General features: G+C 42.7%; 1 protein-coding gene across 2 annotated transcripts in view; it reads left to right on the forward strand.

Annotated features, from left to right (window-relative positions):
• Positions 1-1,674: 1,674 nt before the first annotated feature.
• Positions 1,675-17,260, forward strand: part of kcnk2b (potassium channel, subfamily K, member 2b) — a 46,910-nt gene continuing 31,324 nt past the window's right edge. The window contains exons 1-3 of one of the 2 annotated variants that reach the window (XM_045210215.1): positions 1,675-2,118; positions 6,361-6,680; positions 11,786-11,903. In XM_045210215.1, the coding sequence (XP_045066150.1) occupies position 2,118; positions 6,361-6,680; positions 11,786-11,903 (439 nt within the window). In that variant the 5' untranslated portion in view covers positions 1,675-2,117. Of the gene's footprint in view, positions 2,119-2,246; positions 2,320-6,360; positions 6,681-11,785; positions 11,904-17,260 lie in introns of those variants that run through there. The other variant, XM_041860407.2, reaches the window with a different exon arrangement.

The following is a 17,260-nucleotide window of genomic DNA, read 5'->3' on the forward strand; positions in this document are numbered from 1 at the left end:
CAGCAGGCAATTATATATTTTGTCAGCTTAAGCACAAATGGGATTTTCAATAAGTCATTTTGAATTGAACCAGAGACATTATCTGTGAACCTTTCCCAAACATATAATACAAGATTAGGCCTATGCACCTGACATAGACTACAAGATAATACTTGCTAAGTCAACGTTGTTCAAATAGACCAGAAACAGAGCCAAGAACAAAATCTGGGGGGACAACACCATTGTCTGTCATTTTGCCCCTAAAAAAACATAACAATTATTAATAACTGCTTCTTTTTTAAGCACAATGCAAAAACAAAACTTTTTGACAGGTATGCCTGTGCAGGCTCTTTAAGACAGTGAGAGATAAAGTGTGTGAAGTTAGTGAAGCTGAGCTGTGTGCAGAATTAATAAGAAACACACACATTCTCCCAGATGTGAACCTTGAGTAAAAGTCAAATTAATTGAAAAATGTCTGTCACCCCTAATTATGCAAGACATGTCTTACTCCATCACTACCCATTAAGACCAGCTGGCCATTGACATAAACAGAAAATACATATATGACAGCATGTCAAAATTAAGTGTTAGGGCTGGAACCTCTGAATAAGTAATTTACTTTGGCCTACATTAGCCCTGCATAACACAGAATATGCAATGAATAGATAGAAACTGTCGTAGTAAATATATAATGTTATAGCTTGGTCTGACTAAAATCTTGTGCATGACCCATCTTGTGTTGGGCCTTTGTATTTGATACAATGCACAAAAGACTTCTATCTTGTCGGCCTTGTCAGCAGGTGGCTAAGAATAACACCCACGCCATAGGTCTCTCGGTTCTTCCAACTCACGAGTTCTTGCTCTGAGGACACACACATCATCACTGATACACACACACACACACACACACACACACACACACACACACACACACACACACATCATTACTGATAAACACACACACACACACACACCACTGTTAAACACACACACACACACACACACATACACACACACACACACACACACATCATCATTGTTAAACACACATACACACACACACACACACACACAAAAACCCCCTTCTCTTAGGCTGAACATCTGAAGACAGAGAACCCGACTCAGAGCCAATGCAATGGAGGTGACCTCGACGAACTCATCAGGACCAATCAGAAGATCAGAACTACTAGAATCAACCTACTTTATTTTATTGTATAAAATGTCAGCACACAATGTATTAGGGCTCTCTCTCAGATATCTCCCTACGAGATTGACGAACGGGTCCGTGCACGCTATTCTCAGATATCTTTACCTCTGAATAAACTGCCTTATATTATACAATTATCCACCTTGTCCAAAAGTCTCTACTTGGTCTCCGTTCTCCAGTAAACTTGTGATCATCAACAAAACCAATGTTGAATAAGTAATGTGACCTTTTACCCAACATTTCTGAATGAGGAGGGAGCAATACAGCACAACATAACTGATACTGTAGGATTGTGTGCCTTTGATGGACACGGTAGACACAACAAAGAAGGACACAGGCAAGGCAGAAAGACCAGCGTGAGGACGCAATTCAGCTCTTCAAAGGCATGAAGAACACAAAAGAACAGTCAAACTAGAAATCTTTCAGATAAAGAGCCTGTCTTGGAGTCTGTGCGTTCTCCCGTGGGTTCGCACTCCAGCTCGCTTGAATTGTGGGCGCCCCTCTTTATTATAACCCCGCACGAGTTACTGCCGTTCGCCAGTGGACGCACAGAATCTGAAAGGGACCTATGCGTTCTTCCCAGGGCACTATGTTTGGAAAGAACTGGACGGATATCTTGGAACCATTTGTTCCTCTCCGCCCTCCCGCTATTGTGTCACGCTCCATCTTCGCCCACCCTTAAATGGGAACGCGGCGTACTGACAAATATTTATTTCGGCGATTATAAACTGGACCAAGACGAGAGGAGAGAGTAGGAATACTTTTATGTGGGAAGTACGCCTCCCCAAAACCATGTGGATAATTGCGACCCTTGATGCACGGAGCGCTCAACAGGGAGACGGGAGAATTGAAAACAATAAGATATTTAGGCCTACGGTTGGAAATCTCTGCCGATGAGGAACAGCAAGAAAAGGGCATTTGGTAGAGAAGAAGTAAGTGCGAAACCCACTCATTTTGAAATTCAGACGCATGATAAGTAGCCTAGGCTAGACTACAGTAGCCTACGGTGGGCTGATATTCAAATCGCATGTTGCTTGACACACTCCCACCAGCTGGCCAGTCTACCGTGCCTTTTTCAGATCGTTTAATATTATTCAGAAAACCGTTGCTTTGGAGGAAAAGACCATGCCCAGGTACAGTGAAACAATTGGTGGTGTCCTTTCGCGTGTCCAGTGTTTGGTGTTGTTCTACTGTTTAGTTTAGTTTTGACAATGATAAAATCTGGGTTATTCGATGCGTAGCCTTTTATTCTACTCAATAGGCTTATTCGATTTTAACCATATGCAATAGAGACAGTTATCCGATTAAAAACGATTCAAACGCAAAACATCACGTGGATAGTTAGTTGTGCACAACGGACGTCATTTGGGTGCTTTTCTAAAATCTTCATTAAACGCATCAAGCTACCATATGCATGAATGGGAAACAATTATAACAAGTAGATAATTCATCTTATTCACGAGATAATAGCCTACAGTATAGGCTACAATCGCCTAGAGACGTTTTGTTTGTTCTTTTGAAAAACATTGTCATTATGTAGTAATACAGACTCGTAACGCTTGTTATCGGTTGGTCTGCCTTGTGTGAAACTGAGGATGTTTAATTTATCAAGAGATTAAAAATGCTTGGGCTCTTTTGTTAATAATGGCAAAACCACATTTCATGCACAAGACAGCTGATTTCAATCTTTCCTTTTAATTTATTTTTCAAATGTTTAATTTTTTGACAATACAGCATGCCTAGGTCCTTTTCTGTCACGAATTACAGAGATATATGTTCCTTCTTGCTTCAGAAATGGAGCAAGTTTATCTTTGGTAATGTCCTTGTGATTAATTTTATAATATGGTAAATGCATTTGTTTATGCACATTGTTCCATTGACATAATGGGGCAATCCTTAGTTGCTACAACCATTTTTGGACTTATAAATTAATGATATACTCATTGACTATATACATGCCTCATGAGCTTAGTCCAACTGTCATACTCCATCAGAACCCAAAATATAGGTCTAAACTTGTTTTACTCCAATGTTTGTAAACAATCTAAATCTAAACAACCACTGTATAGCCTAAAAACATGGTTAAAACTATAATTTTGATATCATTGATGGTCAATCCTTGCATCCATAGCGTAGTCTATGGATTTGAGAGTGGTTGCATTTCTCTAGCCCCATCCCTCAGCTTTTTATTGAAACTGTAGCGGGGTGTGGATGTTAATGTTTCGATTAAGGGTTGACACTTTCAGGGATGGGGAATGGCATAGATGTGAATAACCTGGAAATTATACTTATTGTAAGTCGCTCTGGATAAAAGCGTCTGCTAAATTACAAAAAAAATCTAATGTAAAATGTACTCCTAGCAAAGCAATGCCATTAAAACATTGATTTTCTATTGTCATTAAGATCCAACAATCCTTACCAGTTGTAGCTGCTTTTAGCAACACTAATATTTACACACTAGCATTGCTAGGAATTAGCTTGCAAAAAAACAGGATAGTCACCCAGAAGTTAAAGGTAGACTCAGTGAAATGACGTTGCCATGAGTAGCACCCCGAGATGCAAGACTTCACTCTCACACAGTCCCACACAGTACCTGCGCATGTGCACAGGTTCGCTTCACGCTGTTCAGTGTGGTAGCCAGGGCACCAAAACAGTGGAGAAGTTGAGCCTCGCGCTTCAACGCTCTTAATTGCTGCGGAAATGTACCCACTATACTGTGTACTTTCTGCATCTACGTCATATCGCTGAGTCTACCTTTAAATACAATTATATTTCAACTTACTCTGCCAATTGTCCGATTGTCAGTAGGGTTGGTCCTTATGCAGGGGGAAAATTGAGAAAGAACATATAATAGAACATACTGTAAATAGAGAGCAATAGTAATGGTGCTTTTTTTGTAGGCACTAACTCCACCATGGTTGGTTGGACAAAGCCTATGGAAAAATGAATGGAGTTTTTGGAGAGTTTTTGGATAACCTCTGAAAATAAGGTCTGTGGTAAACATAGGCTTAGGAGATCTTATACGTTTTGATCTATGAGATAATCTTCATCAGCTAACGTCACTTTTTGTGAATTTTGAAGCATTTATGTAATAAAAAAAAGCACACAGGCTTCATAATTCATGAAGGTAATGTTAACTGACTGATATTATCTCATTATCTCCCCTGTAGCTCAGTTGGTAGAGCATGGCGCTTGCAACGCCAGGGTTGTGGGTTTGTTTCCCACAGGGGGCCAGTATGAAAAATTTATGCACTCACTAACTGTAAGTCGCTCTGGATAAGAGCGTCTGCTAAATGACTAAAATGTAAATAGAGCAAAACATATATGATCTCATAAGCCTGTGTTAACCACAGACCTGATTTTCGGCATTTATAATAATAATAATATAATATGCCATTTAGCAGACGCTTTTATACAAAGCAACTTACAGTCATGCGTGCATACATTTTTTTTGTGTATGGGTGGTCCCGGGGATCGAACCCACTACCTTGGCGTTACAAGCGCCGTGCTCTACCAGCTGAGCTACAGAGGACCCAAAACCCTATTCTTTCCCCATTAATTTTCCCCATAGGAATGGCTGAACCAACCAGCGGTAACTAATTTCCAGGTTTTAGGATTACAAGCTGGCGAACTCTATTAAACAGACTTTCCAAACGTGGGTCTGTTGTAGACCCACTTCCTCTCTGCTTACCTAATTGTAAGGGTTGGGGTGAGGTGTGACCCAGGTGCGGTGCAGGATATACAGTAGGCAGTAAGCAGAGATGGTGAAACAAGGATCTTTACTGGTGGTCCCAAAATACAAAATAACGGACTTATCACAATAAAAGAAAGGCGGAGCAAATAAGTCTCCAAAAACCGTCTGACAGCCAAAATACAAAATACTACCTAAGACTGAAACAAATAACGAAACAGGGAGAACACTTCTCAAGTACCTGTACATAGATCTCCGATCAGACACTGAGTAGTACTGCTGGACATAGAGAAACTAGCAGAGAAAACTGAACAAGGGAACACAGGGAAGTGAGGGCATAAATACACGGGTGAACCAATAGACACAGGTGACACCAATAGGATGATGATGATTAGTCCCGACTGAGTGAGGAGGGCCTATGGTTGTCGGAGGATGACACCTAGTGGGTCGTTCTGGAACTGCGACCCCCTCCTGTAACACCTAATGTCAAAATAAAATTCCTGCATGTGCGCCATACCTGCACAAAAAAAAGCAAAAACGTATTTTGATATGAGGTAAGCAAAGAGGAACTGGCCTCACTGAGGAAATGCATGGGTCTACAACAGACCCAAGTTTGGAAATTCTGTTTAATTATACGTTCCATTAGATGTTTTTTTCTCAAGTTTCCCCTTGCATAAGGACCAAGCCTACAAACAATCGACAGAGTAAGTTTAAACTGAATTTTATTTAACTTCTGGCTTCCGGCGGACTATTGCGTTTTCTTGCAAGCTAATTCCCAGCAACGCTAATGTGTAAATACTAGGATTGCTAAAAGCAGCTATACCAGTTGATGTACTAGCTGGATATCAATGACACAACTGGGATTATCTTCGTTGACAGGTCTAATGTTCTAAGGTGCAACTCACAGGTAGGCTAGTAGATGCAGGAAAGAGAGTAGCCTAGCCTAAAAAGTTACAACTTGTAAAAACTGATGTAAGATAGTGAAATAATACAACTAGTGCATAACCAGACTTTGTTACTAGGGCTATTAAAACAATTGAGAGAAAATAAAACCGGAGGCCGTAAAATAATTGTTAAATCAAGGTCGTGAACATCGAACAACAAGCAGTCGTCCTTCAACCGGAATTCACGTGATTCACGTCACCTATCTTGTGAGATATCCTCCTGCATCTGCTTTCATGTCTGAGTACTGCTAAGGTCATAGATGATTGCAATTTGGTCCAAATATGGTTTAAGTAGCCTACATTATCACATTTATCTTATGATTAGTTCCATCACCATAATGTAATAATGCTGTTGTTGCATCTTTAGCTAAGGCTTAACACAACATATTGAACTTTCATTTACCACTTTATCAGTAAAATGAAGTAAACCTTTTCATTAGCGAGATGTGTTTACAAGAGAGGCCATAACAAAGTGATCGATGACCAGTGATTATTGACATCCAAGTTAACAGCCAATGGAAATTATTCCGCTCTTACAGTGGCCCCACCTGATCTCCTTGACCCAAAGTCTGCCGCTCACAACTCCAAGCCCCGCCTCTCCTTCTCGGCTGCCAAGCCGGTGGTCCTGAACTCCCCAGAGGACGAGTACGACACCTCACGCTTCACCGTCATGAGGTGGAAGACAGTATCAGTCATCTTCTTCCTGGTGGTGCTCTACCTCATTGTGGGAGCCCTGGTGTTCCGGGCGCTGGAGCAGCCCCACGAGAGCCAACAGAAGCTGGCCATCCTGGCCGAGAAACTGGACTTCCTGTCGCTGCACACCTGTGTGAACTCCTCCGAACTCGAGGACCTTGTCAAGGTGGGTCCAGACTCTACATCCTGTCCACAGAGTTACTATGTAGGCTAAAGTTATAGTGGGAAAAACACTAGATTATTTCCTGGGAGAAATGCCCCTAGCTGATGTGCTAGTGTTTACATACAGTAATGAATGATAATGGATTACATTTACAGTGTATGTTGGTTTTTGCTGGAGTGTAATTGAGGGAAAAGCCTTACCCCTATAGTGGAACACCCTAGCCGAAGTGATCACTTGCTAGTGTCTATCCATAATAGAGATCACTGACAAAATCTCCCACTACTACCAATGCTGTGGCACCCACCTGGCTGGCTACCATGGCTTATCACTCTGGGGTAATAGATATCGTGCTGATGTGAACGCCTGCTAGTGTTTGAGTACAGGAATAATGGCATTAATATTTGAGCCTGTGCTGTGTTTCCTGCTAAATTTTGTTTTGTAGACGGAGCATAAAAGCACACTCAACACAACAGCTGGGGGCTTGTGACACCAAAATAACTTTCAACTCAACTTCATTGAAGCCAAACTGTTTGAGGCTTGAATGGGGGTGGGGAGTTAGCCTCGTTCGAACCATCCTGATCTCGCAAGCTTGCGAGATCAGGATCGTTTGTATGAGGGGAGTAGGAGGTAAGGAACAGACTTAGCTCTCGCCCGGCTGCCCGCCTAAGCCTCCCTAAGGGGGAAACACCGCAGCAATGGTGGCTCGTTCCATTAGTAGCCATTAGTCAGCTGTTGCACCACTCCAGTAGGGCCTTCAGTGAGGTTAGTGCAAGGCACTAACTGGCTACTCAGATGATTTATTAATACACACACACACTGCTCTATCTCACACAGTTAGTCCCGCCACTTTCACACACCTCTCTTTAATATGCACAGCTTTCATACACACACTCTCACTATCACTCTCACTCTCACTCACACTCTCACTTTCACTTTCACTCTCACTCTCACTCACACACACACCGTTTACCAAGCTCTCGGTGTTCCAGAGCCCCCGGCTCTCCACCTCGCTGGATGAATGAACAAAGACGTTCCCTCGAAGGGAGTAATTAAAAGCGTGTTTGTTATTGAAAGTCCGGCCTCGGGGAGATTCCAGCACAGCGGCACAAGGATGAAGGCACATTTGTTAACGCCAACAGAAAGGCCTTCCATTGTGGGCCTCTTCTTATCCCCATCTTATGATTCCACAGGGTCAGATTGAGAACAACTATGGAAGTGAATGCTAAAACAGTGCATTAATATGTGCATCAATATCCCTGCCTGCCTTTGCTGGGAGACAGATAGGAGACAGACATCCAGAGAGATGGAGCCAGCAGGCCTATCAGAGTAGATGCTATGCTAAATGGAACCCAGAAGAGTTCTACCTGGAACTAAAAAGGGTTCTTACTTATTATTATGCCGATTTTAACATCACACTATAACACCGCTCTTATCACATTCAACAGTCACAGGCTGGGTTGGCCAGAAGTTCATGTAAAGTTTTGTCTCCCCTTCACTCACAGTGATGAATTGAAGTGGACAGCGCCTTGACTTTGCACCAACCCAGTTGCTGCTCTACTGAAAGTCACTGGGGTAGTAGTAGCTGGGTCGATCCACCAATTCAGTGACCTTTGAGATGTTTAAAAACCCTTATAATAGCACATCTTCAACTTCATAAAAAACACCTTTTCCCATATCAAAAGGTTAATAATAGAAATGACTATAGTAAGCAAGCTAGCCAACTTTAGCCAATTAGCTTGGGTGCTTGGTTGGGACAAGCATGCATTGGCAGGCAAGCTGCAGAAGGATGAGTAGGCTACAATTCCCCATCGTTTATCAGTGCAATTTTGACTGCCAACTAGCTGAAAAAATTTGAGAGGGTTTATCTAATGTTCCTTCGTTAGATTTTAGCTCATCATACTCTGGCTAGCATTAGTTGTTGATCTTGTTGTTGTTGATGTGCATAAGAGATAGCCTACCTTTTCATGGTTGTTTGATCAATAGGACTGTAAAGTTCCCAAATGTAAGAGGACTCCTGTGGTATATACATATTTGCAGAAATCAATTCAGGTATATTTTGTGACTTTTGGCGAATGCGTTCTAATGATCTAAAGTCACGCTGTTACTACTGCCTGTAAACACACAGTCCAGTTTAAAGTGAATTATGGCTGGCCCGAGTGGCAAATGGCTTGTCTGCATAAAGGCCTACTGTAGCTCTGGTTGGCTATGGCACACCAGTCTGCATAGACTCCAGTCCTGGATGAGACAGATGTTTTTATTAGGTTTTATTTACTGCAGTATCTATTAATTGTCCAAACTCACGGCTGCTTTCCCACTATATATTGCTATAGAATTTTCACAAATGCCTTAGTATATGTAAATCCCAAACATTCTAAGAATTAGGAAAATTTGAAAATGACCATGTCTAAGTGTGCACTTGTCAGAAAATGTAGTGTCATAATCTTCCTGGGGGTGTATATGAACAGACTTTATTAAGATTTCATGTTGCTAAAATGCTGTCAGTTCCACTTTAAAATATCAAAGGGATGCAAAAGGAACTCATTTCGTGGAACGACCTCAGTCCCAACTCCCGAGACCCCAGCAAATATCGGCTTTTAATTTATCTAACTTTCATTTATCTGCATGCCCTTATATTTAGCCTCACAATTAAGTGTTTTACCATTTTATTTTCAGGACATCCAGGGCTACAAGTAGAACACAAACAATTTGACATGAATAGTTGCATTCATGAGCTTTATTGGCAAATGTATTTATGAATTTATATGAATACTGTAAGTACAGAAATTGTTTGCTCACTGGGAAATTAATATCCAGCTAGTCAGTGAATTACTGTGTGGAGTTCGGAGTTTGAGACAGCAACTATGTGAGCTTATTACAGTATTATAGATACTATGTCCTGGGATGTCCTTTGATCTGCTATGTAGAAGAACCCCTTAGCTTCTAATGCCTCTTGTGTAGCTTGTGAGCCACTTCGGGGATCTGCCCTTGTCTCACAAACAATACTCTAGCTCAGCCCCCATTACTGACACAGACTAGTATCTGATATCTATGGATGCAGAAGAAATAGACAAATCCAATGGTACAACCCATAAGTCTGTCGCACAAACACATAATGTTTAAAAGGGGTTAGAAGTCGGTGAGACTCATTGGGTTAAACTCCTGTTACAAAGTATTTTTGTGTGGGGTGTAGCCTAGCATGCAGCCTAGCCTGGGTAGGTGCTGATTGTGCAGGATCAGGACCATGGACAGTGCTCTGTGCTGTTTCCCCTGCTGGGGTGTGTGGCCTGGCTTTAATAATACATAATAATAGCAGTGGAACACAGAGTCCCTGATTTAGCTGCATGCTGCCTGCCTGCGTTGCAGTTATGTCACATTAATTTATTTATTCAAGTGCACTTCTCAGATAAGATCAGGCTTGAGTGATGATATGTGATATGTTTGCAAGCAGGCAATCACAGAATGTGGGAGAGCCTTCAGTGCACTTTATCAGTAATGGAAAAAACCTCCCAATGTGCCTGTGAAATACTTAAATCAGATCAAACATTTCATCTGAAGTCCTAATGATTTCCACCAGCTCACCAAATCGTCTCCTTTTTCTTTCTGCTATGACTCTTTCTGCAGTACAGTGCCTTAGTTCTGTTTTACTCCCACCAGCAGGATACGGACCACAGCCCGCATCTGCTCTCCACGATGAAACATTGATAGCCTTATAATATCTGCAGGGCCTTTTTGGGCAGCTAGCAATATTTCAAGTAATTATTTTAATCTGACACTCTTTCAGCGATTTTTTTTATATTATCATGAGGCTATACTGTACTCTAGCTATGTACTGTATACTATGTCTTCCTGTGTTGGACTAAGACATTCTTAGGTGGAGTTTATGGCCCTTCAGGGACTGAGGCTGGATCTCAATCTATAAAGATCATGCCCTTGTCCTATTACTCTAGGAAACTTAATGACAAAATCCATATAATCCAACAAAAGCAGCATTTAAGGCTCCAACTCTCAAGAGGCTCAGATTGATGTTTATTTATGTTATTGATTGGTTAAAGGGATTGGTATGGAAGCAGAAGAGCTGTGTTTAGACTCCACTTGTCTTTCTATATTTGTCACAATGTTTAATTATTTTGCTCTGGGACACATGGATGGCCATGGATTATCAGTGAGTGGGCGTTCGTTAAACCCTGTGGTTTCCTCTGTGTTTGTTAAAGAGTTATTTCCCTCCTGGACACACACAAGGATGTCCAGACCTGTCATTGAGTCGGCAGTCGTTTGACCCGACAGGTTCTCATATTGTTTGTTAGAGCAGGGCTGAACTCACTAATGAGATCTGTTAGGATTACAGAGTATTGTCGCCATCTAACATTTCGAGCTGTTTTAGGGGGGTTTATAGGGGATGAACCATGCTCCGACTCCACTGGCACTAGCTGAAACTCTGATGTCTGAAGATGATGTGAGTGTGCTTGAGAAAGCTTTGAGTTTAGCTGAACCTATGCATGACCACAATTTCTCGCCCGACAGCACATCCTCCTCAGATCCCCAAAGTTTCTCTGTGTGTGTGTTCGGTCTCCTTCAGATGACTTCCCTCTCTGTCTCTCCTGAGATAAGACTAGTGTTCTGAGTGAGTTTACGCTCTGCTGCTCTATTCCCTATGCAACAGTCTGGGATCTGACAGGACAGTCACACACAAAGACTACTGGGTCACCAGTCACAACTAACACACAGCTAACATACACACACACACATAGCGGCCCTAGCTGCCGCGAGGCCATACGCACAGCACGTAGTCTGAGAGTAGGAAGAGGCGGCTCTGGTAGTGAATGAATGCCGAGTGAAAAGACTTGTTTCCCAGCATGTGGTGCATCTACCATAAGAGCAGACTCATGCACACAAGTGCACACCCAATCCTGCACACACGTGCACACACGTGTGCTCTAGTGCACACATACACACACGAATGCACGCAGACACACACACACACACACACACACACACACACACACACATTAGGAGGTATTATCCTACTTGAGTGGAGTGTGTTTATATTAATGTTTGTGAAAGTATGTGTGTGACCCTTAACCCTAAACCGCTGTTCTCTGTCTCCTCAGCAAGTGGTCTCTGCCATCAGAGCGGGTGTCAACCCGACAGCAAACTCATCCAATCAGACAAGTCTGTGGGACCTAAGCTCCTCCTTTTTCTTCGCTGGCACCGTCATAACCACTATTGGTGAGTCTGCTCACTAATCAGTACTCTCTGATCCATAATCAACCATTAGCCAGACTAATCAATGCTATGTCAATACTGTGTACATTTTTCCACTGGTAACTTTCAGCCAGGCCGTAAAAGCAGTGGTACTTTATTTATAAAGAAGAGAAGAACCAATTGGTTATTAAAGAAAATCTATCAGGATAATCAAATCAAATGAAATTGTATTGGTCGCATACAAATATTTAGCAGATGTTATTGCGGGTATAGCTAAATGTTTGTGTTCCTAGCTCCAACATTGCAGTAATAACTAACAATACACAAGAATACACACAAAGAAATATAGAACTATTAGGACGAGCAATGTCAGAGTCCGGAGTATGTGTGTATCTATACAATACCAGTCAAAAGTTTGGACACACCTACTCATTCAAGGGTTTTTCTATATTTTTACTATTTTCTACATTGTAGAATAGTAGTGAAGACATCAAAACTATGAAATAACACATATGGAATCATGTAGTAACCAAAAAAGTGTTAAACAAATGAAAAATATATTTTAGATTTTAGATTCTTCAAAGTAGCCACCCTTTGCCTTGATGACAGCTTTGCACACTCTTGGAATTTTCTCAACCAGCTTCAGGAGGAATGCTTTTCCAACAGTCTTGAAGGAGTTCCCACATATGCTGAGCACTTGTTGGCTGCTTTTCCTTCACTCTGCGGTCCAACTCATCCCAAACCATCTCAATTGGGTTGAGGTCGAGTGATTGTGAAGGCCTGGTCATCTGATGCAGCACTCCATCACTCTCCTTGGTCAAATAGCCCTTACACAGCCTGAAAGTGTGTTTTGGGTCATTGTCCTGTTGAAAAACAATTGATAGTCCCACTAAGCGCAAACCAGATGGGATGGCGAATCGTTGCAGAATGCTGTGGTAGCCATGCTGGTTAAGTGTGCCTTGAATTCTAAATAAATCACTGACAGTGTCACCAGCAAAGTCCCCCACACCATCACACCTCCTCCTCCATGCTTCACGGTGGGAACCACACATGCGGAGATAATCCTTTCACCTACTCTGCGTCTCACAAAGACACAGAGGTTGGAACCAAAAATCTCAAATTTGGGTTCATCAGAACAAAGGACAGATTTCAACCGGTTTAATGTCCATTGCTCGTGTTTCTTGGACCAAGCAAGTCTCTTCTTCATATTGGTGTCCTTTAGTAGTGGTTTCTTTGCAGCAATTCGACCATGAAGGCCTGATTCACACAGTCTCCTCTGAACAGTTGATGTAGAGATGTGTCTGTTACTTGAACTGCAATCTGAGGCTGGTAACTATAATGAACTTATCCTCTGCAGCAGAGGTAACTCTGGGTCTTCCTTTCCTGTGGCGGTCCTCATGAGAGCCAGTTTCATCATAGCGCTTGATGGTTTTTGCGACTGCACTTGAAAAAACTGTAAAAGTTCTTGAAATGTTCCGTATTGACTGACCTTCATGTCTTAAAGTAATGATGGACTGTCGTTTCTCTTTGCTTATTTGAGCTGTCTTGCCATAATATAGACTTGGTCTTTTACCAAATAGGGCTATCTTCTGTATACCACCCCTACCTTGTCACAACACAACTGATTGGCTCAAATGCATTAAGAAGGAAAGAAATTACACAAATTAACTTTTAATTGAAATGCATTCCAGGTGACTACCTCATGAAGCTGGTTGAGAGAATGCCAAGAATGTGCAATGCTGTCATCAAGGAAAAGTTTGGCTACTTTGAAGAATCTCAAATATAAAATATATTTTGATTTGTTTAACACTTTTTTGGTTACTACATGATTCCATATGTGTTATTTCATAGTTTTTATGTCTTCACTATTATTCTACAATGTAGAAAATAGTAAAAATAAAGAAAAACCCTGAAATGAGTAGGTGTGTCCAAACTTTTGACTGGTACTGTATATATATACAGTGGGGAAAAAAAGTATTTAGTCAGCCACCAATTGTGCAAGTTCTCCCACTTAAAAAGATGAGAGAGGCCTGTAATTTTCATCATAGGTACACGTCAACTATGACAGACAAATTGAGAGAAAAAAATTCCAGAAAATCACATTGTGGGATTTTTAATGAATTTATTTGCAAATTATGGTGGAAAATAAGTATTAGGTCAACAACAAAAGTTTCTGGCTCTCACAGACGTGTAACTTCTTCTTTAAGAGGCTCCTCTGTCCTCCACTCGTTACCTGTATTAATGGCACCTGTTTGAACTTGTTATCAGTATAAAAGACACCTGTCCACAACCTCAAACAGTCACACTCCAAACTCCACTATGGCCAAGACCAAAGAGCTGTCAAAGGACACCAGAAACAAAATTGTAGACCTGCACCAGGCTGGGAAGACTGAATCTGCAATAGGTAAGCAGCTTGGTTTGAAGAAATCAACTGTGGGAGCAATTATTAGGAAATGGAAGACATACAAGACCACTGATAATCTCCCTCGATCTGGGGCTCCACGCAAGATCTCACCCCGTGGGGTCAAAATGATCACAAGAACGGTGAGCAAAAATCCCAGAACCACACGGGGGGACCTAGTGAATGACCTGCAGAGAGCTGGGACCAAAGTAACAAAGCCTACCATCAGTAACACACTACACCGCCAGGGACTCAAATCCTGCAGTGGAAGGCGTGTCCCCCTGCTTAAGCCAGTACATGTCCAGGCTCGTCTGAAGTTTGCTAGAGTGCATTGGGATGATCCAGAAGAGGATTGGGAGAATGTCATATGGTCAGATGAAACCAAAATATAACTTTTTGGTAAAAACTCAACTCGTCGTGTTTGGAGGACAAAGAATGCTGAGTTGCATCCAAAGAACACCATACCTACTGTGAAGCATGGGGGTGGAAACATCATGCTTTGGGGCTGTTCTTCTGCAAAGGGACCAGGACGACTGATCCGTGTAAAGGAAAGAATGAATGGGGCCATGTATCGTGAGATTTTGAGTGAAAACCTCCTTCCATCAGCAAGGGCATTGAAGATGAAACGTGGCTGGGTCTTTCAGCATGACAATGATCCCAAACACACCGCCCGGGCAACGAAGGAGTGGCTTCGTAAGAAGCATTTCAAGGTCCTGGAGTGGCCTAGCCAGTCTCCAGATCTCAACCCCATAGAAAATCTTTGGAGGGAGTTGAAAGTCCGTGTTGCCCAGCGACAGCCCCATAACATCACTGCTCTAGAGGAGATCTGCATGGAGGAATGGGTCAAAATACCAGCAACAGTGTGTGAAAACCTTGTGAAGACTTACAGAAAACGTTTGACCTGTGTCATTGCCAAAAAAGGGTATATAACAAAGTATTGAGAAACTTTTGTTATTGACCAAATACTTATTTTCCACCATCATTTGCAAATAAATTCATTAAAAATCCTACAATGTGATTTTCTGGAGAAAAAAAAATCTCATTTTGTCTGTCATAGTTGACGTGTACCTATGATGAAAATTACAGGCCTCTCTCATCTTTTTAAGTGGGAGAACTTGCACAATTGGTGGCTGACTAAATACTTTTTTCCCCCACTGTATAATATAAGATATTATATATACAATAAATATACAAAAGTATTTGGACACCATTCAAATTAGTGGATTCGGCTATTTCAGCCACACCTGCTGCTGACAGGTGTATAAAACCGAGCGCACAGCCATGAAATCTACGTAGACAAACATTCGCAGTAGAATGGCCTTACTGAAAACATCAGTGACTTTCAACGTGGCATAGGATGCCACCTTTTCAACATGTCAGTTCGTCAAATTTTTGCCCTGCTAGAGCTGCCCTGGTCAACTGTAAGTGCTGTTATTGTGAAGTGGAAACGTCTAGGAGCAACAACAGCTCAGCCTTTAAGTGGTAGGCCACACAAGCTCACAGAACGGGACCACAGAGTGCTGAAGCGGGTAAAAATGGTCTGTCCTCGGTTGCAACACTCACACCCGAGTTCCAAACTGCCTCTGGAAGCAACATCAGCACAAGAACTGTTCGTCGGGAGCTTCATGAAATGGGTTTCCATGGCCGAGCAGCTACACACAAGCCTAAGATCACCATGCGCAATGCCAAACGTCGGTTGAAGTGGTATAAAGCTCACCACCATTGGACTCTGGAGTAGTGGAGACGCGTTCTCTGGAGTGATGAATCATGCTTCACCATCTGGCAGTCTGATGGACGAATCTGGGTTTGGCGGATGCCAGGAGAACGCTAACTGCCCGAATGCATAGTGCCAGCTGTAAAGCTGCTGCACCTTCTTCACCACACTGTCTGTGTGGGTGGACCATTTCAGATTGTCAGTGATGTGTTCGCCGAAGAACTTTAAGCTTTTCACCTTCTCCACTGCTGCCTACCACTCTTGTGTCATCTGCAAACTTGATGATTGAGTTGGAGACGTGCGTGGCCACGCAGTCATGGGTTGAACAGGGAGTACAGGAGGGGGCTGAGCACGCACCATTGTGGGGCCCCTGTGTTGAGGATCAGCGTAGTGGAGGTGTTCTTGCCTACCTTCACCACCTGGGAGTGGCCCATCAGAAGGTCCAGGACCCAGTTGCACAGGGCGGGGTCAGACCCAGGGCCCCAAGCTTAATGATGAACTTGGAGGGTACTATGGTGTTGAAGGCTCTGTGGTCCTCTGTAGCTCCATTGGTAGAGCATGGCGCTTGTAACGCCAGGGTAGTGGGTTCGATCCCCAGGACCACCCATACGTAAAAATGTATGCACACATGACTGTAAGTCGCTTTGGATAAAAGCGTCTGCTAAATGGCAAATTATATTATATTATTATAAGGCTGAGGTGTGGTCAATGAACAGCATTCTTACATAGGTATTCCTCTTGTCCAGATGGGATAGGGCAGTGTTCAGTGCGATGGCAATTGCGTAATCCGTGGATCTATTGGGGCGTTATGCAGTGGGTCTAGAGTGTCAGCTAAGGTGGAGGTGATATGATCCTTAACTAGCCTCTCAAAGCACTTCATGATGACAGAAGTGAGTGCTACGGGGCGATAGTCATTTAGTTCAGTTAACTTTGCTTTCTTGGGTACAGGAACAATGGTGGACCTCTTGAAGCAAGTGGGGACAGCAGACTGGGATAGGGAGAGATTGAATATGTGCGTAAACACTCCAGCCCGCTGGTCTGCGCATGCTTGGAGGACGCAGCTAGGGATGCGGTCTGGGCCGGCAGCCATGCGAGGGTTAACGTGCTTAAATGTCTTCCTCACGTCGGCCACGGAGAACGAGCGCTCACAGTCCTCGGAAGTGACATTGGCCCGCGTCGGCGGCACTGTGTTTTCCTTGATGCGGGCGAAGAAGGTGTTTAGCTTGTCCAGTAGAAAGACGTCGGTGTCTTCGACGTGGCTGGTTT

Source organism: Coregonus clupeaformis, chromosome 33 (assembly GCF_020615455.1).
Source record: "Coregonus clupeaformis isolate EN_2021a chromosome 33, ASM2061545v1, whole genome shotgun sequence".
In the NCBI taxonomy this organism is placed as follows: Eukaryota; Metazoa; Chordata; class Actinopteri; order Salmoniformes; family Salmonidae; genus Coregonus; species Coregonus clupeaformis.